The 26,188-nt window shown below is 41.2% G+C and overlaps 1 protein-coding gene across 9 annotated transcripts in view; it reads right to left on the bottom strand.

The window, feature by feature from the left end:
* CACNA1D (calcium voltage-gated channel subunit alpha1 D) overlaps nucleotides 1–26,188 on the bottom strand; it is a 353,867-nt gene that overhangs the window by 40,301 nt on the left and 287,378 nt on the right. For 5 of the 9 annotated variants that reach the window (XM_056804160.1, XM_056804154.1, XM_056804161.1 and 2 more), the window contains 7 exons: nucleotides 22,901–22,951; nucleotides 22,349–22,477; nucleotides 21,266–21,331; nucleotides 3,413–3,504; nucleotides 2,474–2,633; nucleotides 1,844–1,971; nucleotides 1,588–1,684 (listed from right to left, as the gene is read on the bottom strand). In XM_056804160.1, the coding sequence (XP_056660138.1) occupies nucleotides 1,588–1,684; nucleotides 1,844–1,971; nucleotides 2,474–2,633; nucleotides 3,413–3,504; nucleotides 21,266–21,331; nucleotides 22,349–22,477; nucleotides 22,901–22,951 (723 nt within the window). The remainder of the gene's footprint in view (nucleotides 1–1,587; nucleotides 1,685–1,843; nucleotides 1,972–2,473; nucleotides 2,634–3,412; nucleotides 3,505–21,265; nucleotides 21,332–22,348; nucleotides 22,478–22,900; nucleotides 22,952–26,188) is intronic. The other 4 variants (XM_056804155.1, XM_056804156.1, XM_056804157.1 and 1 more) reach the window with 1 other exon arrangement.

The following is a 26,188-nucleotide window of genomic DNA, read 5'->3' as shown; positions in this document are numbered from 1 at the left end:
GTTCTAATCTTGATAAAGACTGCCTGTTGGTCTGAGCATATCCTGATGCAGGGGGCATATCTGGTGACTGTTCAAAACAAGCTCCACTTAGATAAACCCAATAAAATGGTCATTTCCACACGGGGAGTAGATCTTCCAACCGCCCAATGGCTGCAGTTCTCCTGCACTTGCTTCCGCTTTCTTCTCTATATTTTAAAAGAAGAAGCATGGAGAATCCCCCCTCTCGCTCAGCTCCCCGGATCCTATCCCATCTCTCCCTTTCACCCCCTTCCATGGGGAAAAGGAGACCCACAACAAAGCCTCTGGGACCAACACGGGTTTGGTCAAGCAGAACGAGCTGCCACAAGGGTCATGTCCAGAACTGCATCTTGGGTTCTAGGTGACTCTTTAACCCAAAGTTGTGGAGGGGAGCAACCTGCATTAGGGAAGCGAGCTTTCTCACTGAGGATGCCTCTATACTCATGAACCAAAGGCACAGATTCCATCCCCTACGTTCTCTCTAATCAGACTCTTGCTTCCATGGGACAGTGAAGAGAATGCTGGGCTGCATTTGGAAGCCCTGAGTTCAAATCCTGTTTCAGGTACTTCCTAGCTCTGTGACCCTGGGTAAGCTACTTAGTCTTTGCCCCCTTAGTAACATGGGAGTAATATTAGCAGCCACCTCAAAGGGCGATGGGAAAGATCATATGATGTAACCCTACAAGTTGGATATGAAGGCTGGCTGTCATCATGGTCGTTACTGTCATCTGTCTCTGTCCTCCTTGTCTCCCCAGGCTCTAGTTCAGTGCTGCTGAGCATTTCAGAGCGTCCTCCCCCTAGAAGTCCACTGGTTCTGAGCTGGCATCACTGCCTCCCCCCAAATTCCTGGGGCTTCCCCCAAATCCCCATTAGCATGGGTGGGCACTGTTCCTTGAGGCTTCAGCAATGATGAGAACGCACCCATTTCCTTGCTAACAGCAGCCAAGTACAAGTCAACAGTAAGCAGCTAGATTTTTATTCTGCCCAAAGATCTTTCTGAGAATGAGGCGAATGCAAGGACAAAAGCAGTTGCTACTTCCAACTTGCTTGGGTCCACCCAATAAGCCTTCCATCTCTAGAAGGGCCTCCAGCTGGCCAAGCCTCCAATGCTTCCTTAGGGGCAGATGACTTTAGGAGGTTCCCAACTGACTTCACATAGGACCGGGCCAAGGATGGGGAAACAAAGTCCTCTTTCCCCTGAGGCTCGAGAGGCACCCGGCCCAAGTGGCAGCAGGACAATCCGGGTTCTGGTTCCAGCCATGATCTTGGCTGGTCGTCCTCTTTGGGGCAAGCCCAGGAGGACAAGAGGCCCCAAAGGCCGCTGACCAAACCCAATGGGCTCCAAGGCTGCCAGCAGCAAAGAATCCCCGGGCTGGTGAGCGAGTTGCTGCCCTCTGGCAGCCTCTCAACAGCTGGAAGTTTCCCTGTGATCTTCCTGCCTGCCTCCGGCCTCTGCTCTGAAAGGAGACTTCCTGGGAGGCTCAGGCTCCCTCCAGGAATCCCCCCAGACTGGTCAGGAAGAATCGTTAGGAAGGCCCTAGACAGGAGGCCGCCAGGCGTCACACCTACCTTGCAGGCCACTCTGTGTGGACAGAGTTTGCCAAACCCCAGCGGCGGCTGAATCCGTCGAAGCAGAGTGACCACATCGAGGTGTTTGATTCTTCCTCTGAAACAAAGCCAGGGCAGAGGGTGAGGGTGGGACCAGGCTTTAGGGAGAGCCTGGCTGGGCGGGGGAGGCGGGGAGAGGGTCGTCCACCCCCGTTCTCACCAGGAGCCCGAAGAAGAGGCCACAGGAGCCCCGGAAGCCCAAGCCCCCTCCACTTACTTGGCTTCAGGGTCATATTCTGACCATATCCTTTTGAATTCGTCCAAATGATGGGGACCCAAAATGGACCAGTCGCGGGTCAGGTAATCAAAGTTGTCCATGATGACGGCCACAAACAGATTGATGATCTGAGCAAAGAGCAAAGGGAAAGCCGCCTGAGGCCTAGGGGAGAGGAATCAGTCCGGGGAGGGTCTCGGGAAACTCCCGTTGAACTAAGGGAGCTCCCACCAGCCAGTGCACCCTCCCAGCCTGAAGAAGGGCCCATGAAGGCCTGGGAGTAAAGGGTAAGCTGAAAAGGCTACCCAACCCCCAGAGGGGCGCCAAGAAATCCGGACTTCTGCCCAGAAGGCTCGCTTCCAAGAAGCCTAGCTGTCTGGTCCGGGTTCACAGCGGAGCCTGTCTGAGGCTGGGCCCAGGCTGCCTGGGCACCGAGGACCTCGAAGGTCCAGATTCTGGGATGCCCTTTCCGGAGGGCTCTGTGTGGTCTGACATGGGAGCCGGAGGCGCTGCCCCTGGATCTTCACCTTCTCCAGGCTCGGCAGCAGCTCACTCACAGCAGCCGTCAGGCAGCGAGCAGGGCTGGGAGGCCCCCAAACCTTGTGCGCGGGAGGCCTGGCTTTTACGACTTACCAGAAACGCGCAGAGCATATAAAAACTGATGAAATAAACGATAGCGAAATTGCTGCCACACGTGAATTCTTCCCCGGGGCTGTAATCGGATTCTGGGTCACAGCGCTTCCCAGGGAGACACGCCAGCATGATCTCCTGCCAGGCCTCGCCCGTCGCACACCTTGGGGGGAAAGGGAGAGGGGACGGGTAACCCCAATATGCGCGCCCACAAGTAAAAAGGCAGGGGATCCTCAGACCCCAGTAGTGTTGGGGGACATCGATCCGCTCCAAATCAGAGATGAGAACTTGATTGTTTCCCAGCTTTGCCCAGCAGAGGACCAATAGCCCCTTCAATCAGAGATGACTGATCATGTGGATTTGGCATGAGTGTCCTGAGCGTGAGTGTGAGTGTGAGTGTGTGTGTCCTCTGCATGTAAGTGGGTGCTCCTAGAGCCCCTGAAAAAGCTTTTCTTCTCCAATTCCTTCTACCATCTCATTTATCCTACAAAGTGGCTTAACAAGCCTTAAGGTTCTTAATACAATCAATACAAGCTTCATTTCGGGTTTCTGGAGTAAGAAAACATGGGAATGAGCCTAAAGCCACCCCGCCTCCAGCTCCTGAAGGCTGGCAGCTTCCTCCTATCCCTTGTTCCCCACAATGACCCAGAGTTGGAGACAAAACATGATCATCCCATTTTATAGATGAGGAAAGGGATGTGCAGAGAGCTGTAAGGAGGGTTTTCGACCCCCTCCCCACCCTGGGAAGCGATGGAGGACCCCTCCCCCCAGGCCTCCCCTGCCTCATCTGGCTAGACCAGCCTTCCCGCCCTGCACTCAGCTCCTCACTTCAGGACCCTGAGCTCCTGCAGCCCAAGGAAGAGTCCGAATTACAACTAAGTGGCTGAGGCCAGAGAACGATCCCTCCCCCTCCCCCTCCCCCTCCAAGGGAGAGCCAGTCACCTGAACAGGAGCAGGACGGCCTGTGGAAACGTCTGGAAGTTGTTGTTCCTATTGATCTGGTTGTTATCTTTCATGGCCACTTTCCCAAACATCTGGAAGTAAAAACAAGGAGAGATGCCGAATGCCGCTGAACACCAAAGAAGCTGCGGCTGAGGTGGATGGGAGACGGGAGGGACCAGCTTCTCTAGTCCAGATGTCCCCAGGGGAGGAGGAGCCATTCCAGGAGGGCAGAGTCATTTCACTGCAGTCTTGTATGCTCAGGCACCCATCCGGGACAGAGAGCCCACCACGAGACGCAGGCCCAGGAGGTCAAGGGCAGAGAGAGAGTCCCACGGAGAGCAGCGCCCTTGGTGAAAGGCGCCTGCCAACTGAGGACAAGGGAAAGAGGCTGCGCAGTAAGACATGATGAAAGTGGAGCATTTGGAGAAACATGGAAGATGCAAGGCCTGATTCAAAGCAAAGTGAACAACCAGGACAACAATACACACCACAACGCCATATTGATGGAAAGAACAAAAACCAACCAAACAAACAAAAAGAAATGGAACACTGAGGAAAGCTAATGGCCAAAGTGAGATTCAGGGAGTCAGGATGGCCGAGTAGTCCAAGGCTCCAGACTCAAGGATCTACAAAAGTAAGGTTCAGAGAAGAATGAAGCAGAGGTGGGGGCCTACAGGCATGAACTGCTGCATGCATGGGTAGGGGCATTGATGGGCCACTTGGTTTGGCTGAATAGCCCCTTTTCCCTTTACATCTTTGCAATCAGAGGAGGACTGATGGAGAGAGAGAAGATATGTCTGTAAATAAATGGGACCAAAAACCAAAAGGCATCCATTGCAGCAAGGGAACCAAAGCAAAGATAGATTCATGAACTGAACACATTTCACCACAAAGAGAGCCTATTTGATCTTTAATTGACTTTGTCACCTTCCTATCCAATGTGGCCCAAGCAGATCAGTTTCTGAATGGCAAAACTGTATTATATTAGGCCCTACATAACACCCAGTTTTCTTATGACTCCCGGCTAATGGTAATGGGAGGACCAAGGACTATAACCTTAGAACAATTCCTTTTAAGACCCATTTTCCTCAAATACTTTTCAAAGTGTTCCTCTAGGCTCCAGAGGAAAGAATGATTCCCACAACTTCCCTCTTCTGAGACTCACTCCATATCTGATGCATCTGCATTATTATCTGATGAAGGTTTGTGTCTAAAGGGCATAGAGGGAGGCAGAGTCAAGATAGGAGAGCAAAAGAAAAGTTTTTGCCAAGCTCTCCCAACATTTGCCTCTATTTGATTTTTAAACATGTATCAAATTGAATTCTCAAGTGGCATAGTGAACAAAATGTCATACTGATCATTTTTCCCATCTCAGGTGGTGAAACAGGAGGAAAAAAAAAGAGGTCTGTGGACACAAGGATAGCTGACCAAAAGCATGTATAACTGTGGGCTTTGAAGGCAATGGCAATCATACCAGGAGGGTGCAGTGACAGAGACAGTGAACTGAACCTGGTCATAAAAAGGTTCTGGGACCCCTGTGCTAGTATTGGCCACTGGATCAGGTGCCAAATGGAAGCTTCCCTGCCCATTATCCAGTTCTAGGTCACAGTTTCCAGGGAAGAGAGGGAAGCTTGAGGTCATGAGAAAGCAGGGGTCATGCCTAGATAAGGACCAGATGGCTGATGAGGAAAGTGGAGACTACAGCTCACTTCAGATCGAAAAAAACCAAACCTTTACAGGTTCTGAGAGCTAGTTATAAAAGCAGCAGGCATAAAAAGTTTGAAGTTTGGGGCAGCAACCTATCCTGTCCCCAGAGGTGGACAGAGCCTAACTCTAACATGAAGTCCAAAGTCAAGAAAACAATATGGCAGCGTAGAAGAAGTAAAAGTTCAGACCTCTGAATACCCTTCCTTACCGATCACAAACTGAATGCTCCTAGGGGACTAAAAATCAAACCTAACAACAAGACAGAGTCAAGGAACCCTCCTGCTGTATTCAATTCAAAAGGTACACCACTCCCCCCAAGAGCTGGAATCTGAGAACATTCGGGTTTAAGGGGAAGGTAGAAGGAAGGTTCCAGGCCCCCCTCCCGACCTAGACCACTAAGCCTCCAGCAGCAGCAGGAACCTCTAGGCGGGCAAAGGCCCTGGTCTGGAGGGTGTACCTTGTGGGCAGGGCTGTGCCAGGATCAGAACATCAAACACAGGTGGTGGGGAAGGAGCTGGAGAGGGAGCGAAGAGCGGGCAGCCTGGTCAGAGAGGCTGAGACCCTCCATATTGCCCCAGCCTTTCAGGAGGTTTTGGCCTCAGGACACATCCATCCCAAACCAGTTGAACTTAATACTATCAAAAGCCTTCAGAGGTCAGGGAAGCCCAAGCTCCAACACCACTCCCCCACAGACTACACAGAGAGATCTTCTGTCAAAGGTCCAAGAGGGGAGACTGACAGAAAACCCCCAAACCAAAAAAAATCAGAGGAGCAAGAGCACAGACAAATATGGGGAGTAAAGAAGGGATAAATATGAGCAAGCAACAGAAAAAGAAGAAAGAAATTACAATAGACAGCTTCTATACAGGCAACAAACAAAGAGCAAACGGAACAGAGGAGGGGGGATCATCAAAAGATAAATCAGCAATCCCAGCGAATTGGATACAGGCTTTGGAAGAACTAAAAATGCAATTCAAAACACAATTAAGAGAGGCTGAAGACAACTGGGAAAAGAACTTAAAAACTAAGATAAGTCATCTGAAAACAGAAAATAGTGTCTTGAAAGCCAAGATCAACTAACTTGAAAATGAGGCAAAGGAGATGAAAGATGAGGCAAAGGAGAAGAGATAAGGTAAAGAGGATGAAAGATGATCTCCAAAGAAAATGAGACCAGAAGGAGAAGGATGACCAAAAAGCCAGGGATAAAATCCAGTCTTTAAGAACCAGAATACAACAACTAGACTCAAGAGACCTCACAAGGCAGCGGACACTATAAAACAAAACCAAAAGAATGAAAAAATTGAGGAAAATATGAAGTATCTCATTCACAAAACAGAAGATTTAGAAAATGTTCAGAAGATTTAGAAAATGTTTTGAGGAGAGACAATTTAAGAATCATTGATCTACCAGAAGACCATGACAAAAGAAAAAGCCTGGACATAATGCTACAGGAAATTATTCAAGAAAACTTCCCTGATATTCTAAAACAAGAGGGAAAAGTGAAGATTGAAAGAATTCACAGATCACCTCCTGTATTTAATTCCCAACTGACAACACCCAGGAATGTTATAGCCAAATTAAAAAACTATCAGACCAAAGAAAAAATACTACAAGCTGCCAAGAAGAAGTCATTCAGATTCCATGAAACCACAGTGAGGATAACACTGGATCTGGCTGCATCTACACCAAAGGACCGAAAAGCATGGAATATTATATTCTGGAAAGCAAGGGAACTAGGTCTACAACCAAGAATCAACTACCCAGAAAAACTGACTATATTCTTACAGGGGGAAGTATGGTCATTCAACAAAAGAGAAGAATTCCAAGAATTTGTAAAGAAAAGACTGAACAGAAAATTAGATGTCCAAGCACAGAACTCAAGAGAATCATCAAAAGGTAATTTTAAAAAGAGGGAAAAAGAAAAACCAAACGAAAGAACCTTTTTTTTAAGAGACTCAATAAGTTAAAATGATATGTATCCCTATAAGAAAAGATGTCATTGTTAACTCTTAAAAACTGTTATTATCATCTGGGTAGCTAGAAGAATTACACTTACAGGGAACAGTGACAAATTGTATAGGATGAAATAATAAGGCATAAATATGTATATAGATATATATATATATACAATTAGAGCTAAAAAAGTGGTTAATACTAAAAGAAAGGGGAAAAGAAACAAAAGGCGGTAAATTTATATGTCACAAAGAAGCTCATGGTGGGAGGGGGGAGAACATCAATACACTGGAAGGGTAAAGAGGATGGATATAGGAAATATTCAACTCTCACATGCACTGAAATTGACCCAAAGAGGGAAGAACAATCCAATCCATTGGGGCAGAGAATAGATTCATGCCCTATAGGGGAGTAGAAGGGTAACAAATGGACTGGTGGGGAGGGAAACAGTATAAGGGATGGAGAGGGTGGGGGGTATTTTTAAAAAGACTGCAAAGAGAATAAGGGGGGAATAAGAAGGGAGGGGGCTGAAAGGGAAGTAAAATGAGGGTGGGAACTAGGGGGACTGATTAAAAACAAACATTGGTGTAGAAAGAAATAGTGAAAGAAGAAATGGCAGAACTAGGGGTAGAAATCAAAGGGAAATACACAGCTAGTAAATATAACTCAGAATGTGAATGGAATGAACTCATCCATAAAACGCAAGTGAATAGCAGAGTGGATTAGAATCCCAAACCCTACCATATGCTGTCTACAAGAAACACACATGAGGAAGGTAGATACGCATAGGATGAAAGTAAGAGGATGGAGCCAAATCTATTGGGCATCAACTGATAAAAAGAAGGCAGGAGTCACAATCATGATATCTGACAAAGCCAAAGTAAAAATAAATCTAGTTAAAAGAGATAGGGAAGGTAATTACATCCTGATAAAAGGCAGTATAGACAAGGAGGAAATATCAGTACTCAACATGTATGCACCAAATGGCATAGCATCCAAATTTCTTAAGGAGAAACTAGTGGAGTTCAAGGATGAAACAGATAGGAAAACTATACTAGTGGGAGACCTGAAACTTCCTCTATCTGAACTAGATAAATCAAACCAAAAAATAAATAAGAAAGAGGTAAGTGAAGTGAATGAAATCTTAGAAAAATTAGAGTTAGTAGATATGTGGAGAAAAATAAATAGGGACAAAAAGGAATACACCTTCTTTTCAGCAGCACATGGTATACTCACAAAAATTGACTATGTATTAGGGCATAAAAACATTGCAAACAAGTACAAGAGAGCAGAAATAATGAATGCAACCTTCTCAGATCACAATGCAATGAAAATAATAATTAGTAAGGGTACATAGAGAGGTAATTAAAAAATTAATTGGAAATTGAACAATACGATTCTCCAAAACCAGGTAGTCAAAGAACAAATCATAGAAACAATAACTTCATTGAAAAAAATGACAATGGTGAGACATCCTTTCAAAACCTATGGGATGCATCCAAAGCAGTACTCAGGAGGAAATGTATATCCTTAAGTTCATATATTAACAAATTAGGGAGGGCAGAGGTCAATGAATTGAACATGCAAATTAAAAAACTAGAAAGTGAACAAATTAAAAATCCTCAGATGAAGACTAAATTAGAGATCCTAAAAATCAAATGAGAAATTAATAAAATTGAAAGTCAAAGAACTATTGATTTAATAAATAAGACCAGAAGCTGGTACTTTAAAAAGATAAACAAAATAGACAAATCACTGGTCAGTCTAATTAAAAAAAGGAAAGAAGAAAACCAAATTGACAGTATCCAAGATGAAAAGGGAGACCTCACCTCTAATGAAGAGGAAATTAAGGCAATCATTAAAAACTATTATGCCCAATTATATTGCAACAAATATGGCAATCTAGGGGATATGGATGAATACTTACAAAAATATTAATTGCCTAGACTAACAGAGGAAGAAATAGATTACCTAAACAACCCCATATCAGAAAAAGAAATTGAACAAGCCATCAAAGAACTCCCTAAGAAAAAATCCCCAGGTCCTGATGAATTCACAAATGAATTCTATCAAACATTCAAAGAACAACTAATCCCAATATTATACAAACTATTTGACAGAATAAACAAAGAAGGAGTTCTACCAAATTAATTTTACGACACAAATATGGTACTGATCCCGAAACCAGGCAGGTCAAAAACAGAGAAAGAAAACTATAGACCAATCTCCCTAATGAATATAGATGCAAAAATATTAAATAGGATACTAGCAAAAAGACTCCAGCAAGTCATCACAAGGGTTCTCCACTATGATCAGGTAGGGTTCATAACAGGAATGCAAGGATGGTTCAATATTAGGAAAACCATCCACATAATTGACCATACTAAAAGCAAACCAACAAAAATCACATGATTATCTCAATAGATGCAGAAAAAGCCTCTGATAAAATACAACACCCATTACTGTTGAAAACACTAGAAAGTACAGGAATTGAAGGGCCTTTCCTAAAAATAATAAACAGTATATATCTAAAACCATCATCAAACATCATCTGCAATGGGGATAAACTAGAAGCCTTTCCAATAAGATCAGGAGTGAAACAAGGATGCCCATTATCACCTCTATTATTTAACATTGTAATAGAAACACTAGCAGTAGAAATTAGAGAAGAAAAAGAAATTGAAGGTATTAAAACTGGCAATGAGGAGACCAAGCTATCACTCTTCGTGGATGATATGATGGTATACTTAAAGAATCCTAGAGAATCAACCAAAAAGCTAATTGAAATAATCAACAACTTTAGCAAAGTTGCAGGATACAAAATAAACCCACATAAGTCATCAGCATTTCTATATATCTCTAGCCCATTTCAGCAGCAATAATTAGAAAGATAAATTCCATTTAAAATCACCTTAGACAATAAAAAATACTTAGGAATCTATCTGCCAAGACAAATACAGGAACTATATGAACACAACTACAAAACACTCTCCACACAATTAAAACTAGACCTAAACAATTGGAAAAACATTGATTGCCCATGGGTAGGATGAGCTAACATAATAAAAATGACAATCCTACCAAAATTAATTTATTTAGTGCCATACCCATTGAACTACCAAAAAACTTTTTTACTGAGTTAGAAAAAACCATAACAAAGTTCATTTGGAAGAACAAAAGACCAAGGATATCCAGGGAAATAATAAAAAAAAAATGCAAAGGAAGGAGGACTTGCAGTCCCAGATCTCAAACTATACTATAAAGCGGTGGTCATCAAAACAATTTGGTACTGGCTAAGAGACAGAAAGGAGGATCAGTGGAATAGTCTTGGGGTAAATGACCTCAGCAAAGCAGTCTATGATAAGCCCAAAATCCCAGTTTTGGGGACCATAACCCAGTATTTGATAAAAACTACTGGGAAAATTGGAAGACAGTATGGGAGAGATTAGGTTTGGATCAACACTTCACACCCTACACCAAGATAAACTCAGAATGGATGAATGACCTGAATATAAAGAAGGAAACTCTAAGCAAATTAGGTGAACACAGAATAGTATACTTGTCAGATCTTTGGGAAAGGAAAGACTTTAAAATCAAGCAAGAGCTAGAAAAAAATCACAAAATGTAAAAATCAATAATTTTGATTACATCAAATTAAAAAAGATTTTGTACAAACAAAACAAATGCATCCAAAATTAGACGGGAAGAAACAAATTGGGAAAAAATCTTCATTACAAAAACCTCTGACAAAGGTTTAATTACTCAAATTTATAAAGAGCTAAACCAAGTGTACAAAAAATCAAGCCATTCATCAATTGCTAAATGGGCAAGGGACATGCATAGGCAATTTTCAGTCAAAGAAATCAAAACTATTAATAAGCACATGAAAAAGTGTTCTAAATCTCTTATAATCAGAGAAATGCAAATCAAAACTACTCTGAGGTATCAACTTACATCTAGCAGATGGCTAACATGATAGCAAAGGAAAGTAATGAATGCTGGAGGGGGTGTGGCAAAGTTGGGACATTAATGCATTGTTGGTGGAGTTGTGAATGGATCCAACCATTCTGGAGGGCAATTTGGAACTATGCCCAAAGGGCGATAAAAGACTGCCTTTTGATCCACTGCTGGTTTTATACCCCAAAGAGATAATAAGGACAAAGACATGTACAAGAATATTCATAGCTGTGCTCTTTGTGGTGGCCAAAATTTGGAAAATGAGAGGATGCCCTTTAATTGGGGAATGGCTGAACAAATTATGGTATATGTTGGTGATGGAATACTATTGCACTCAAAGGAATAATAAAGTGGAGGAATTCCATGGGGACTGGAACAACCTCCAGGAAGTGATGCAGAGTGAGAGGAGCAGAACCAGGAAAACATTATACACAGAGACTGATACACTGTGGTACAATCAAATGTAATGGACTTTTCCATTAGTGGAAATGCAGTGATCCTGAACAACTTGGAGGAATCTATGAGAAAAACCACTATCCACATTCAGAGTACACACTGTTGGAGTAAAAACACCAAAGAAAAACAACTGCTTGAATACATGGGTCGAGGGGATATGATTAGGGATATAGACTCTAAATGAACATCCTAGTGCAAACAACAACATGGAAATAGGTTCTGATCAAGTACACAAATAATACCCAATGAAACTGCACGTCGGCTGTGGAAAGGGTAGGTAGAGGGGAGGGAAGGAAATAAAGTGATTATTGTAAACCAAAAAATAAATAAATAAACAAACAAACAAATAAAAAGAAACAGGTAGGGAAAATGAGAAAACTACCAAAAAAAAAGAAGCTAACCATTAAAAAAACTACCATTGGGATGGGTAAGCTCAAGGTACTCTTAGAAGATAGGACTTGAAATATCTGCAAGCAAATCCTAAAAAGAAAATGTAGACTGAACATAAGCCCAATAAGAATTCCCAAAAAAACTAAAGATATTTATAAACAATTTTAAAAAGCAAATCAGAATGGTACAGAAAAAAATTGGGAAAAGAAATGAGTACAAAACAAGAAAAACTAAGAAGAGAGTTAACAGCTTGGTAAAGAAAAATATTGAAAAAATAACTTCTTTAAATATGATAATGGACAAAATGGTAAAATAGACTTCTTCATTGAAGAAAATAACTCCTTAGAAATCAGAATTGGCCAAATGGTAAAGAAGGTATGAAATCTCACTGAATAAAACAATTTTTTACAAACTAAAATTGGGCAAATGGAAGCTAATGATATCATGAGACATTAAAAAACAACAACAAAAAACAAAGCCCCCCCCCCCTCACCAAAAAAAAATTAAAATGTAAAATATCTCATTGGAATAACAACTGACTTAGAAAATAGATTGAGGAGAGAGAATTTAAAAATGATTTAACTATATGAAAGCCAGGAGGGGAAAAAGAACCTAGACACTCTATTTTAAAAAGTTATCAAAGAAAACTGCCCATATACCATAGAACTAGAGGATGAAGCTAAAATCATCTCCTGGAAAAGATCCTAAAATGACAACTCCCAGGAATATTAGAATCAAATTCCAAAGCTCTCAGAAGAAGGTGAAAAAAACCCAAACAACTTCAAGTAGCCATAAAAAATTCAATCTCCATGGAGCCTCAGTCACAATCATACAAGACTTAGCAGCATCCACATTAAAGGAAGCCTTGGAATATTCTGGAAAGCAAAGAAGCTAGAATTACAGCCAAAAATAATCTACCCAGAAAAACTTAGCATTGTCTTAGGAGGGGCAGGGGTTGGAAAATGAAGATTTAATACAATAGAGAACTTCTGAATATTAAAAGACCAAAAATGAGTAGAAAGTTTGGCAAACACAAAACTCAAGAGAAAGAAGCATAAAAGGCAAAAATGAGTGAGAAATCATAAGTGACTCAGTGAGATTCCACTATTTACATTCCTGCAGGAAATGATATGTGTGTAATGCCTGAAAACATTATTATTATCAATGATTATTATTATTATTATGGCACTTAGAAGAACTCTACATAGGCAGAGGGCATGGGATGAGTCAATTATGATCTCAAAAAATGGAGAGGTGAGAAACACTGGAAATAGGGGGAAGGAAGACTAAGAATGAAGAAATTATCTCACAAAGAAGAAGCACACAAGGAAGGACATGTTTTCACACGGGACGGGAAAATGAAGAAGGGCAACAGGAAATGTTTCAAACTCATGAACTGGTTCAAAAAGGGAAGACTGCACACGTGCGCATGCATACACGTACACACACACAAACACACAGAGTTGAGTATAGAAATCTCTCTTACCCAACAGGGAAGTAGGATAGGGAAGAGACTAAAAGAAGTGGTTGGGGGTGGGGGATGGGCCATGATAAGAGACTGGGTAGATTAAGAGAAGCAGTAGTTAAAATTAAACAGATTTATAACAAAGAAAGAGGGTTAAAAGGAAGTATAAATTGAAGAGAATAGGACTGAGGGAAATACACAGCAATTATAACAGTGAATGTGATTTAGATAAACTCACTCATTAAAAGCGAGAAGATGAAAGAATAGATTAGAAACCAGAATCCAACAATATAGTGTTTACAAGAGACCTACTTGAAATAGAAAGACATACACAGAATTAAAATAATAATTTATTGTGCCTTGGTTGAAGCAAAAATGGGAGGAGTAGCAATCATGATGTCATACAAAGCAAAAGCAAAAGTAGATTTAATTAAAAGAGATAAACAAGGAAACTACATTTTGCTTAAAGGTGCCACAGACATTGAATTAATATCTATAACAAATTTATATGCACCAAATGGCATAGTATAGAAATTCATGAAGGAAAAGTTAAATGAATCATGGGAGAAAAACTAATATAGTAAAATTATACTAGTGGGAGACCTCAATTTATTCCTCTCAGATCTAGATATTGTGAGCCATGAAATAAATAAAAAGAAGGTAAGCAGATGAATAGAATTTTTTAATTTATTGTTTTCCATTGGCCATTCTTTTTATTTATTTTTTTTTCCATTTGAATTAGTTCATTTAGTCAATTTAGAACATTATTCCTTGGTTACAATAATCACATTATTTCCCTCCCTCCCCTCCGCACAGCCAATGCCAATTTCATTGGGTATTACTTGTGTACTTGATCATACCCCATTTCCATGTTGTTGATGTTTGTACTAGGATGTTCATTTAGAGTCTATATCCCTAATCATATCCCCTCGACCCATGTATTCAAGCAGTTGTTTTTCTTTGGTGTTTTTACTCCAACAGTGTGTACTCTGAATGTGGATAGTGGTTTTTCTCATAGATTCCTCCAAGTTGTTCAGGATCACTGCATTTCCACTAATGGAGAAGTCCTTTACATTTGATTGTACCACAGTGTATCAGTCTCTGTTTATAATGTTTTACTGGTTCTGCTCCTCTCACTCTGCATCAATTCCTGGAGGTTGTTCCAGTAGATGAATAGAATTTTTGAAAAGCTAGATATGCTAGAACTTCTGGAGACTATTGAATGGAAAAAAAAGAAATATACCTTTTTCTCAGGTATATATGGCATCTTCACAGAAAATAGCAAGAAGAAATATTAACTGTACCCTTTTGTAACCATAATGCAACAAAAATTATATTCCATAAATAGCCACTGAAGCCTAGATTAAAAATTAATTGGAGAGAACATTGTACTCAGAGACTGATACACTGTGGTAAAACTGAATGTAATAGACTTCTCCATTAGTGGCAATGCAGTGATCCTGAACAACCCGGAGGGCTCTATGAGAAAGAACACTATCCACATCCAGAGGAAAAACTGTGGGAGCAGAAACGCAGAAGAAAAACAACTGCTTTTTTTTACATTACATGGGTCGAGGGCACGTGGCTGGGGAATGTAGATTCTAAATGAACATCCTAATGCAAACACCAACAACATGGAAAAAGGTTCTGATCAAGGACACAAGTAATCGGTGGAATTGCGCGTCGGCTACAGGAAGGGCAGGGGGAGGGGAGGAAGGAATAGAATATGATTTTTGTAACCAAGGAATAAGGTTTGAAATTGACCAAATAAAAAAAAAATCAAGGATTAACTCAATACCAACTCCAAAAAAAAAAGTGAGGAATGATGGAGAGGGAAGAGTTGAGTATGACTCTCAATTCTCTCATCAGGTCCTCTCAATTCTCTTTATCAGCTTCTATGTATTCAGTTATCATCTCCATGCAGATAACTGGACATTTCCTCCTAAAAATGTCCTTTAGGAAAAAAAATAAATGTTGGAGGGGATGTGACAAAATTGGGACATTAATGCATTGCTGGTGGAGTTGTGAATTAATTCAGCCATTCTGGAAGGCAATTTGGAATTATGCACAAAGGGCTTTAAAAGAATGCATGACCTTTGATCCAGCAATACCACTACTGGGTTTGTATCCCAAAGAGATAATAGAGGAAAAGACTTGTACAAGAATATTCATAGCCACACTCTTTGTGGTGTCAAAAAATTGGAAAATGAGGAGTTGTCCCTCCATTGGGGAATGGCTGAACAAACTGTGGTATATGATGGTGATGGAATACTATTGGGTTATAAAGAGTGATGATCTGGAGGATTTCTACACGAACTGGGGTTAGAACCTCAGTGAACTTATGCAGAGTGAAATGAGCAGAACCAGGAGAACATTTTATACAGAAAGTAAAACATTGCAGAATAATCCAACATAATGGACTTTGCTACTAGTAGCAATGCAACAAGCCAGGACAAGGAGTTATAGAAAGGAATGCTAACCACATTGAAAGAAAGAACTATGGGAGTAGATATGTAAAAGCAAAACACATGACATCACTTATCACATGTATATATGGGATATGATTTGGGGTTTAGGCCTTAAAAATCTATAGCAAAAATGAATAATATGGAAATAAATATCAAGTGACATTTGTACAAACCAATGGAATTGCTTGTCAGCTCTGGGAGGGGGGAAGGAAGAGGGAAAGAAAATGAATCACAGAAACATGGAAAAATATTTTAAAACAAATAAAGTAAAAATAAAAAAATAATTGAAAATGAAATAATCAAATCCTAAAGAACTAGTGTATCAAGGAACAAATCAAAGGAACAATAATTTCATTAAAGATAGTGACAATAATAAGTTAACATACCAAAAGCATAGAATGCAGATAATACAGTTCTTAGGGGAAAATTCAAATCTCTAAACATTTACGTAAAAAAAGGGAGAGAGAGAGAGAATAAATCAATGAATTGGGGATACAAATAAAAAAGTTAGAAAGTGAACAAATTAGAAATCCCCAATTAAACTCCAGAATAAAAATCCTGAAAAACAAAAGAGATTAATAAAATTAAAAGTTAAAAAATTGAACTTATAAGTAAAACTAGGGGCTGGCTTTTGAACAATAAAATATAAAAGCCATTGGTTAATTTGATTTTTAAGAAGAAAACCAAATTACCTGTATCAAAAGTGGAAAAAAGTGAACTACTGTAATAATGAAAGCAAAATATCAAAGGTAATATTAATTTAAAAAGATTGTGGTCGCCATCTATAAAATTACCTCTCAAATTATGAGTCTGTTAGTAGGCTTAACAATTAAGTTTTAATCAAAATGGAGATAAAGTAAAAAATAGGGAAATGCAGGAAGGAGACAGAAAATATCACCTAACTAAAAGACCCTAAGAGGAATCAGAAAGCCGAAATCCGAAGCCAGCCAAGCCTGCAAAGCCTGCAAAGCCTGCAAAAGTCCTTCAACTCACAGGAGGTACTAGAGCTCCTGCTCCCTACGCCAACCCCATGAGCCCTCTGCATCCCACACCACACCTTTTCCCTCCTCTCCTCCTCTGTCATGCAATGAGCTTGGGGAGGACAAGCCTGGGGAATGGATTCTATCTACACTGTACCAATGAATTTGAAATGAAAACAACTATTAGGAGTATTTTGCCTAATTATGTACCGACAAAACTAACAATCTAAATGAAATAGATTTATATTTACAAAAATACAAACTGCTCAGATTAACAGAAGAGGAACCTATCTTAGAAAAAGAAATTGAATGAACCATAAAAGAGCTCCCTAAGGAAAAAAGTCCCAGGACTAGATAGGATTTACAAGTGAATTTTACCAAACATTTAAAGAACAATTAATTCCAATATTATATAAACTATTTCGAGAAAAGGGTAAATGAGGAGTCCTACCAAATGACTTCTATGGCACAAATACAGTTTTGATAACCAAACAGAGCAAAAAGAAAAGAAAAGAAGAAACTACAAACCAATTTTCCTAATGATTATTGGTTCCAAATTTTAAATAAAATACTAGCAAAGAGATTCCATACATATATCACAAAGATCATACACCATGATGAGGTGGTGTTTATACCAGGAATGCAAAAATTGGTTCAATATTAGGAAAACTATCAATCTAATTGACTATATCAATAACAAAACCAACAAAAATCTTATATCAATAGATGTCAGAAAAAAAGCTTTAACAAAATACAATACCCATTCCTATTAAAAACACAAGAAAGCATAGGAATAAATGGAGTTTTTCTTAAAATAATATGTATCTGAAACCAAGAACAAGCTTTATCTGTAATGGGAACAAACTTGAAGCCTAGTAAGATTTAAGGATGAAGAAAGGATATCCATAATCACCATGATTATTCAATGTTATGCTAGAAATGCTAGCTGAAGTAGTAAGACAAGGAAAATAAATTGAAGGACTAAGGATAGACAACAAGAAAACAAAATGATCATTTTTTGCAAATGATATGATATTATACTTAGAGAACCCAAGAAAATCAACTACAAAACAAGTGGAAACAATAAGCAAACTTTAGAAAAGTTACAAGATATGATGTAAACCCACATAAATTATAAGCTCTTTTATATATTATCAACAAAACCCAGCAGCAAAAGATAGAAAAAGGAATTCCATTTAAAATAATGACAGGCAATATAAAATACTTGGGAGTAGTCTACTTTCCAAGACAAACCCAGGGACCATATCAACACAATTACAAAACACTTTGCAGACAAAGACAAGATCTAAACAACTGGAGAAATCCTAATTATTCATTCATAGGTAAGCCTAGTCAACCAAAAAAGTGATAATATTGCCTAAATTAATTTACTTATTCAATGCCATACCAATCACACTACAAAAGAATTATTTTACAGAGCTAGAAAAAATAAAAACAAATTCAACTGGAGAAACAAAAGGTAAAAAATACCAAGGGAATCAATGCCAAGATTGGGGGTGAAGGAAGAGAAAAAACAGTACCAGGTTTCAAACTATATTACAAAGTATTCATCAAAACAATCTGATAATGGTTATGAATTAGAATGGTGGATTAATAATGGAATAATGGAATAGATTAAGTACACAATACACAGTAGCAAATAACCATAATCTAGTATTTGATAACCCCCAAAATCCAAACTACTGGGGCAAGAATTCACTCTTTGACAAAAAACTACTGGGAAAAATGGTGAGCAATCTGGTGGGAATAATGGATAGAGCAACATCACACACTATATATCAAGATAAGCTCAAAATTAGTACCAAAGAATGATATCGAAAGTAAATTATGGAAGCATGGAAAAGGAAGAGTTTATGACCAAACAAGAGGTAGAGATAATTATAAGGAGCAAAATGGATACTTTTATTGCATTAAATTAAAAAAGATTTGCACCAATAAAATCAATGTAGCCAATATTAGAAGGAAAGCAGGAAATTGGCAAGGTTTTTTTTTTTTCTAATAGAGGCTTCATCTTAAGGGAACTGAGCTAATTTTATAAAAAGTAATGATAAATGGTCAGAGGATATGAATTGTTACTTTTTAGAGGAAGAACTCAGAGCTTTCAATAGTTATGTGAAAAAATGCTCTCAATCATTATTGAATACAGAAATGCAAACTAAAAAATGCAAATTCTATAGTACTACTTCCTAACTATCAGATGAGCCAACATGACAGGAGAAGCAAAAATGACAAATGCTGGAAGTATTGTGGGAAAACTGGTACAATAATGCACTGTTGATGGAGTTGTGAACAGGTCCATCCTTTCTGGACAACTAATTCAAAAGTATACCCAAAGGTCTATAAAACTGTATACCCTTTGACCCAGCAATAGCACTGCTAGGTTTGCATCCCAAAGAGATCAAAGAAAAGGTAAAAGGACCTATATTTCCAAAAATATTGATAGAGACAGGAAGTGAGGTAGGAAAAGGATATAAAGGGACCAGGGTCAGTTGGTCAGTCTATCAGTTGCTAATAGTTAGCGTTGGCAGTTGTGGGGAATTTGGTTGCTGGGAGTGTGTTGACTTTTAGTTGCTGGAATATAAAGGCTGGCCTGAGCTTATTGAGAGGGCTTTTTGCTTTAGCCTTTAGAGGGCTTTTTGACTTTTGGGTTTTGGCATTTTGGTTTGGGCTATTAGGTTTTTTTTTCTTTCTTGAACTTTTTGGAAAGTTGCTGGTCTTCATTGACAGACCTAATTGGGGTTGGATTAAACACTGATTTGGGTTGGTTTTGATTGGACTGGATTGGGTTGGAATTCTGTGGGATGGTTGTTTTTAGCAGTAGTTATAGGCAGTTATAGGTAGATATAGGCAGGTTTAGGTAGTAATTATAGGTAGTTATAGGATAACTAGTATAGTCATTAGGAAACTTTCCAGCTCTACCTCTTTCCTATATTTATCTCCTTTACTATATTTATTTTATTCTTTTATATATTCTTTTACTATCTCTATTTTAATGAAACTAAATTATTAATTGTTAAAAGCTGCTAAAAGTTTTCTTTTCTCTGGTTTAAAGGGATAATATTAATTTACAACTCTACTATGTTCTCATTAAAACTTAAATTATTAAAAAAACTGCTCTTATTTTGTCAAAACCCCTATTTTAACCCTTATATTTCATTGGCAACCATGGTCTGTCAGTTGGTGACAGAGCGACCAACTGACACTGGCCCCTTTATATCCTTTTCCTACCTCACTTCCTATTTCTATGGTCCCTCCTTCCTGTCTCTATGATTTCCCCTTCCTGTCTCTATGGTTTCTCCTTCCTGTCTCTATGGTTTCTCCTTCACTGTGAGTTAGTTAATCCCTACGCATCTCTATGGTAGGAGGACCTCTAGGTCCCCTGTTAACTTAAAAAAGGAATAAAGAATTCCTTTTTACAGTACCATACTTTTTCCTTATTGATGGGTGAGGGAGAACATGCGGGGAGAGTTTGGGACTAAAAAAATTTTTTTTTTAAAGCATGGCAATGTCAAGTCTGGCAAAGCCATTTTTCACCAGGATCTTCACCTTGACTGAGTAATGCTCCCCATTGCCTGTTTCCTGGATCCTTCAAACAAAAATCTCCCATTCAGCATGAGGGAGCCCCTAGTCCTAGTGTTCTCTCAATTCTACCCTGTCTTTCCAGTTAGCAAGCTCTGCACCTCTCAAGCAGGACCTCTCAGAGATCAAATGAGAAAGTTCCCTGTGATTGCAGACCTCTAAGTCAAGCCCCAGAAAGAAGCCTTTTTTATTTTTTTTAAGTATCTCTGGGGCAGCCAGGTGGCTCAATGGATAGAGAGTCAGGCCTAGAGATAGGAAGTTCTGGGTTCAAATCTGGTATCAGACACTTCCTAGCTATGTGACCCTGGGCAAGTAACTTAATCCCCATTGCCTAGACCTTACTGTACTTCTGCTTCAGAAATTATATATAGTACTGATTCTAAGACAGAAGGTAAAGGTTTATAAAAAAGTATCTTAGCCACTGAGGGAGCTTTATCTGAGAGACAGACACGAGAATTACAATTTGCATGTTCCTGATTCTTCCCTGGTTGTTATAAAACAGACCAAGTCAGAGCAGACATTCATACTGTGGGGGGATCTCAGTGGAGTCTCATCTCAGCCCTGGGACACAGCTGAAGCAGGTAGCAGGACTATTTTAAAGTCAAAGATCCCAAGGCTTAGAGAATATGTCATACAGCTGGTGTCCCGGGTAAGATTTCTCACCAAGTTGTCCTGATTTGTAACTCAGGACTCTACGGACAACACTGCAAAATCAGCATGGGCCTTGCCAGGTGGCCCTCAAGCTTCTGCTGGGTATGCTCTGACAGAAGGCAAGAAGCAGGGTGACCATATTGGCAGAGGCCACGGGAGGCTCCTGCATCTCCACTCACCCCCCAACATGGAAAGAATCAAAGGAAGAGGGTCTGAAATGACTTACCTGCATCCCGATGACGGCATAAATGAAGAACAACATAGCTATGAGAAGAGCAACATACGGAAGAGCCTGAAACAGGACAAAAACTCTTTTGGTCTCTGCAGTGTATCCCATTCTGTGTTGCTTGGCAGAACCCAGGCCCTCCCAATGGACTTTTGGACAGCTCCAGAGAGTTGAAAATTTTTCCTTCCATTAAGCTCACATTCAGCCCTTTGCAATTCCTGCTCACTGCCCCACCTTCTCCAGTTTAAGCAACATTAGGAATATGCTCATGGGGGAAAGCCATTGTCTGGATCCTGGATCCACCACAAGGCCTTGTTCTGAGTCAACAGAAGGGCTACCAAACGTGACAATTTGAAATGTCCAAAACACAACTATCTGGAAGGTTTTCTAACATAATAAAAACATTTTGGATCATGCAATTTCATAGTGGCCAGAAGGTGGGCAAAGGAACTCGATTACATCTCGTTGTTTTAAATCTGAAGTTCCTACACTGGCGCTCCAAATACCATTCTCAAGGCTCTGTGCTGAGGGGCCATGTTATAGGGGAAGCCGTGGAAGAACACTGCCCTTCCGATATTTCTGGGGAACGAGGGCCAGGACCTACATCCCACTGAACTCCAGGATCGCTGCAAGTAGAGGGAGTGGCTGTGCCCTCTCCTGCCAGGATCCTGCTGCCCCATCCTCTCACATCTAATACGTGGTTTCAGGCATATGAAATCTCCAAGAAGCACTTGGACACAATAAATACCCATGTCTCTTAAAATGGCATTAAACAAAAAAAAAGTTTTTAATTGAAGTCCTCTCTAGGAAAGCCCAAGGCACCAGTCAATTTGCCCAAAGCATCTAGCAAATTTCTGTGTATGTCCACAAACTATTCTATGCACTCATTAAAAATAGTTTTCAAATCAACAAACATTAATGGTTTATTAATGATTCTTGGGCGAAATGTGGAAGTGTTCAGTTGGACACTCTTTGGGTTGAGTTTCCATGTGGAAATTTCACTAAGCAACTCAAAGAGATATATGAATATCTGGCTCCCATGAGAGGAAAAACCCCAATCAAATCAAGCCTCCTCTCTCTCACCTGAAAAGACTTAATAAAAGTCCACAGCAGTGTCCGTATTCCTTCTCCCCTGCTAAGAAGCTTGACCAGTCGCATCACTCGGAAGAGACGAAAGAATGTGATGGAGATTCTGTTGCTCTCTTCTGAGTTCTGCAGGGCGATCATGGAGAGGTCAAACCCAATGAAAAGGAAAGTGTGCAACACTCTCAGAAAAAAAAAAACCAAAACAGCAACAGGTGTGAAAGTGGCAGAGGTAAGAAGTGAAAATGTGTTTCTAAGCCCTTGCCATCTTGAAAAAACATGGTATGAAAGGAACACGTTCATGCTGACAACACAGGGCCAACCACACTGTTGCCACACACATCACATGCATTTCCTAGTGTTGGCCTTTGTGCAGAAACTACATTGGGGAGCTTGGAATACTGCACACTGACGATGAAGGCAAACCACCGCATGACCATTCTAGGGGACGATCATGAAAAATACAGAAAAAACCAGTGGAAAACTAGACATGACCAAAAGAATAAACTTAAAGAAGAGGCACAGCCACTGGGGATTAGTCACTAGTCTTACCCCAGGAGCAGCAGTTGGGACAGGGACAGGGATATTTTCACTGTCAGTTGGCTTTAAGAAATCAAATAAAGATTAAAAATATTAATGCTCAGAAGAATAGGACATTCGACATGTACACTTCTCAGGATAACACACCAGTCAGCCCCCTCCCTAGAAAACAGTGGAAAGCAGCACACGGGTGTTTTACACCACTTACTACTTTTCCCATATTCTGAACCTCTCTAAAGGTCAGCTCAAGGGACCACACATCCAAGAGCTGGGAAATCCTAGAAAAGATTCAAGACCCCAGTTTTTCCATAAATGCAAAATTTCCATTTTTTCCTTCTCAGATGAGGTTTCCCTCCTTATTTTGAAAAGGGAATATAAAAAGGGATCTGATTTATCTTCATTTTAGGTGACCGTGGCAGGTTTTTGCAGAAGCAATGATTCTGCCGAAATACGATCTGAGTAGTGAAGAGGACCACAGTCATCTGGCTCCAAGGCCCCACGTCACTTTTCACAGATTAGAGCCTGACCCTGAACAGTGATCCTTGGGCAGTCGGTGTAGACTATTGCCTTGGCTTTGCCCTATATTATAGGAATTTAATTTCATCTGCCAAACTGGAGTTTTGAAGAAGGCGGAAGGTTGGCTACCATATAAGAATTGTGACACAAGAATCACAGGCAGGAAGCAAGAGGCCTCTGAATTGGCCCAGACGCTTCCATGGCATGGCTCTTCTCAGGACACGCTTTCTTCCCCGAGCCCCACTTGTTTAGAATTTGTGATTACTTAGGCAGGGCTTGGCTGAAGTTTGGTTTGTCTGTTTGCACTATGAACTAGGAATTTGCCAAGCAAATTAGTCGTGTATATTGTAAAGCTTTGAGTTGGATGCTGAGACTTCTTAGGAACAAGAATAAGAGGATGAGGATCTTCTTTTTCTCCACTAGTTTGAACACCACCAATGCAGACCCTGTCAGTCAAGAAGGGATGTTTCAGAGGGAGAAGAGAAGGGCAGGAAGAAGGGAGGCTGGAAAGAGCAATGGGGCCTCTTGCTGCATTGTCTGTTAGCTGAAAGAGTCTACGCAACAGCATCTCAAAGCTCTCCATGGGGAAGTGGGGGATCCTCAGGACATTTCTGGGTAACGGAGAATATGTGCAAACTAAAGGCCACATCCAACTTCAAGGAATCCTTCCCCCCAAGAAAACACAATAGAAAGTGCCTACAAAAGAAATATCAGCAAAGAGAAGGGGAATCACAAAAAGCATCTCAGGAGAAGCCAAGAACGACCAGTTCTGAACTGGATTAAAACAGGCATTCTTCTGTGTGCGAGGCTTGGGGAACGACTTCTGGAAAGGAGTTTGTCCCGTGAAACGGGTGATGTTTCTCGTGCTTTCCCTCTTCTGCTGACCAGCTGCTGTGCAGCTCCAGAAGCTAAAACCTAGTCTGGGAATGGGAACAAAGAGCCACTCTCTTCCTCAAGATCAAGCCCTATTTCTACCGTCTCCTTGGTCATGCCCCTGTGGTGATTCTTGGCAGGAATGCCTGAATCTACAGTGGGAGGGACAGGGGTAAGGACATCCCACACATCTATGTTTGAAGCTCCCTCCAACCCTCTGTCTGCTCTCCCTCCTCTGGCTCTAATTTGGCCCAGGCAGCTTCCCCTGTCGGCCTCCCAGGCTGCCCTCAATCTGACCTTCCACAGGCAGCCACGGACTTATGGGATCTCGCAGGATTTGGATGCTAGAAGAGGGCGCAGAGGTCCTCCCTCTCCTTTTACAGATGGGTTAAACTGAGGCCCGGAGAGCTGTGGTCATGGAGATTCCTATCCAAGCCTTGCAGGCCCAAAGTCAGAATGCTGTCCAGCTCCCCACACAGTGGGTGACAAACGACTTCCCTGGCTGAGGCCACTGCGAATGCCTTAAGTTAGAACCCAGAGTTTCGGGAACAGGAGGAACACCGAAGATGCCAAAATAGCTTTCAAGGCCAAGAGGGTGCTGAGAATGGCTCCTTCTCAAATGCAAACACTCGTGGCTGGGGGAGCCAGAAGGGAGGGGCCAGCTGATTCTCAGGACCAGCTTTATAGTTCTCCCTGGGAGCCACGGACACCAGCACATCCCTGAGGGACACAGCAGGCCCCGTGGGGGCAGTTACAGAACAGGAGACGCGGCTCCGCTCTCTAGGAGCCCCAGAAAGCGTGGCTCAGCCCCAAGAGTCTTTCTCCCTGGCTCAAGGGAGCCTCGAAACATAACTGGCTAGAATATGGCCACAAGGCATCAGCCAGGTGTTGGATTTTGGAATTACCTCCAAGGCCTGTAGCTTTTAACTAGTCAGTCAATTGTACCCAAGTACTTCTTCGACTGCACTCAACAGGGGAAGTCCAGCAAGTCCTGGGATGGGGGGAGGCATCATCATGTGAGGCCGTGGTTAGGCTGTTGCTGTTCTGTTCCCTCCCTTCTGGCCAGCTTTAAGGGGATGAGCACAAAGCAGTTATCCCGGTGACCTAAGAGGTGGGGGCGGGGGATTGTCTCCCCAGATGTCTTAAATTAGGAGGGGCTGTTTTCATTTGCTTCTATCTTAATCTCACCGAGATGCGTTTCCGTTTCTTTCTAAAGAGGTCCAGAGAGAGCCCAGGTGGCCTCCGAGCCCACAACAAGAAGAGGCTGCTCTTCTAAGCAGGGCGAAACCAGACAAAGCTGTCAAGCCCACTAATGAAAGGGATCGTGCAGGGTCCCTCAGCTCTGTCAGGGGGCACCCCTTCTTCGCATGGTTGGCCACACTCCCCCTGACAATCCCTGTGGGCAGCCTGCAGAGAAGAAGTCTAAGGCTGACCTTCCGATCTGAGATTATGGCTGCCTCACCTCATCCAGGGGATAATGTTCAGACCTTTCATTCCTCTAAATGGGAGTAAACCTCCTGAAACGCTTAACCGGAAATTAGAAGAAGGGAGAGTTTACAGACTAGGCCTCAACCCCCGAGACAGACTTTGGGGGCTCCGATGTCTGAGGGAACCCCACATCTGGCTTCTAGGCTCTCTGTTTGCCTTTCAAGAAAGAGTGATGCCAAGACCAGATAAGCTCCCTCACTGCGCTGAGCTCTCTCTTAACTTTCTGATGTTTTAGCAGCCTTTTAATACTGTAAGCAAATGTGTTCAAAATGTGAATTTTAGAACAATTAGATAGTGATGGAAGCCAAGTGGGAAAGTCGGGAGAGGGGGCGGAAACCAGGTGAGCATGCAAAGGGCTTCAGAGAGGGCCATCCAAAGTGTTTTAAGCGAAGAATACAAATGCAAGTCTGTCATTTCCAGACA

This window comes from Monodelphis domestica, chromosome 7 (genome assembly GCF_027887165.1).
Source record: "Monodelphis domestica isolate mMonDom1 chromosome 7, mMonDom1.pri, whole genome shotgun sequence".
Lineage (NCBI taxonomy): Eukaryota > Metazoa > Chordata > Mammalia > Didelphimorphia > Didelphidae > Monodelphis > Monodelphis domestica.
Note: the sequence above shows the minus strand (reverse complement) of the source record. Positions and strands in the feature narration are given on the sequence as shown.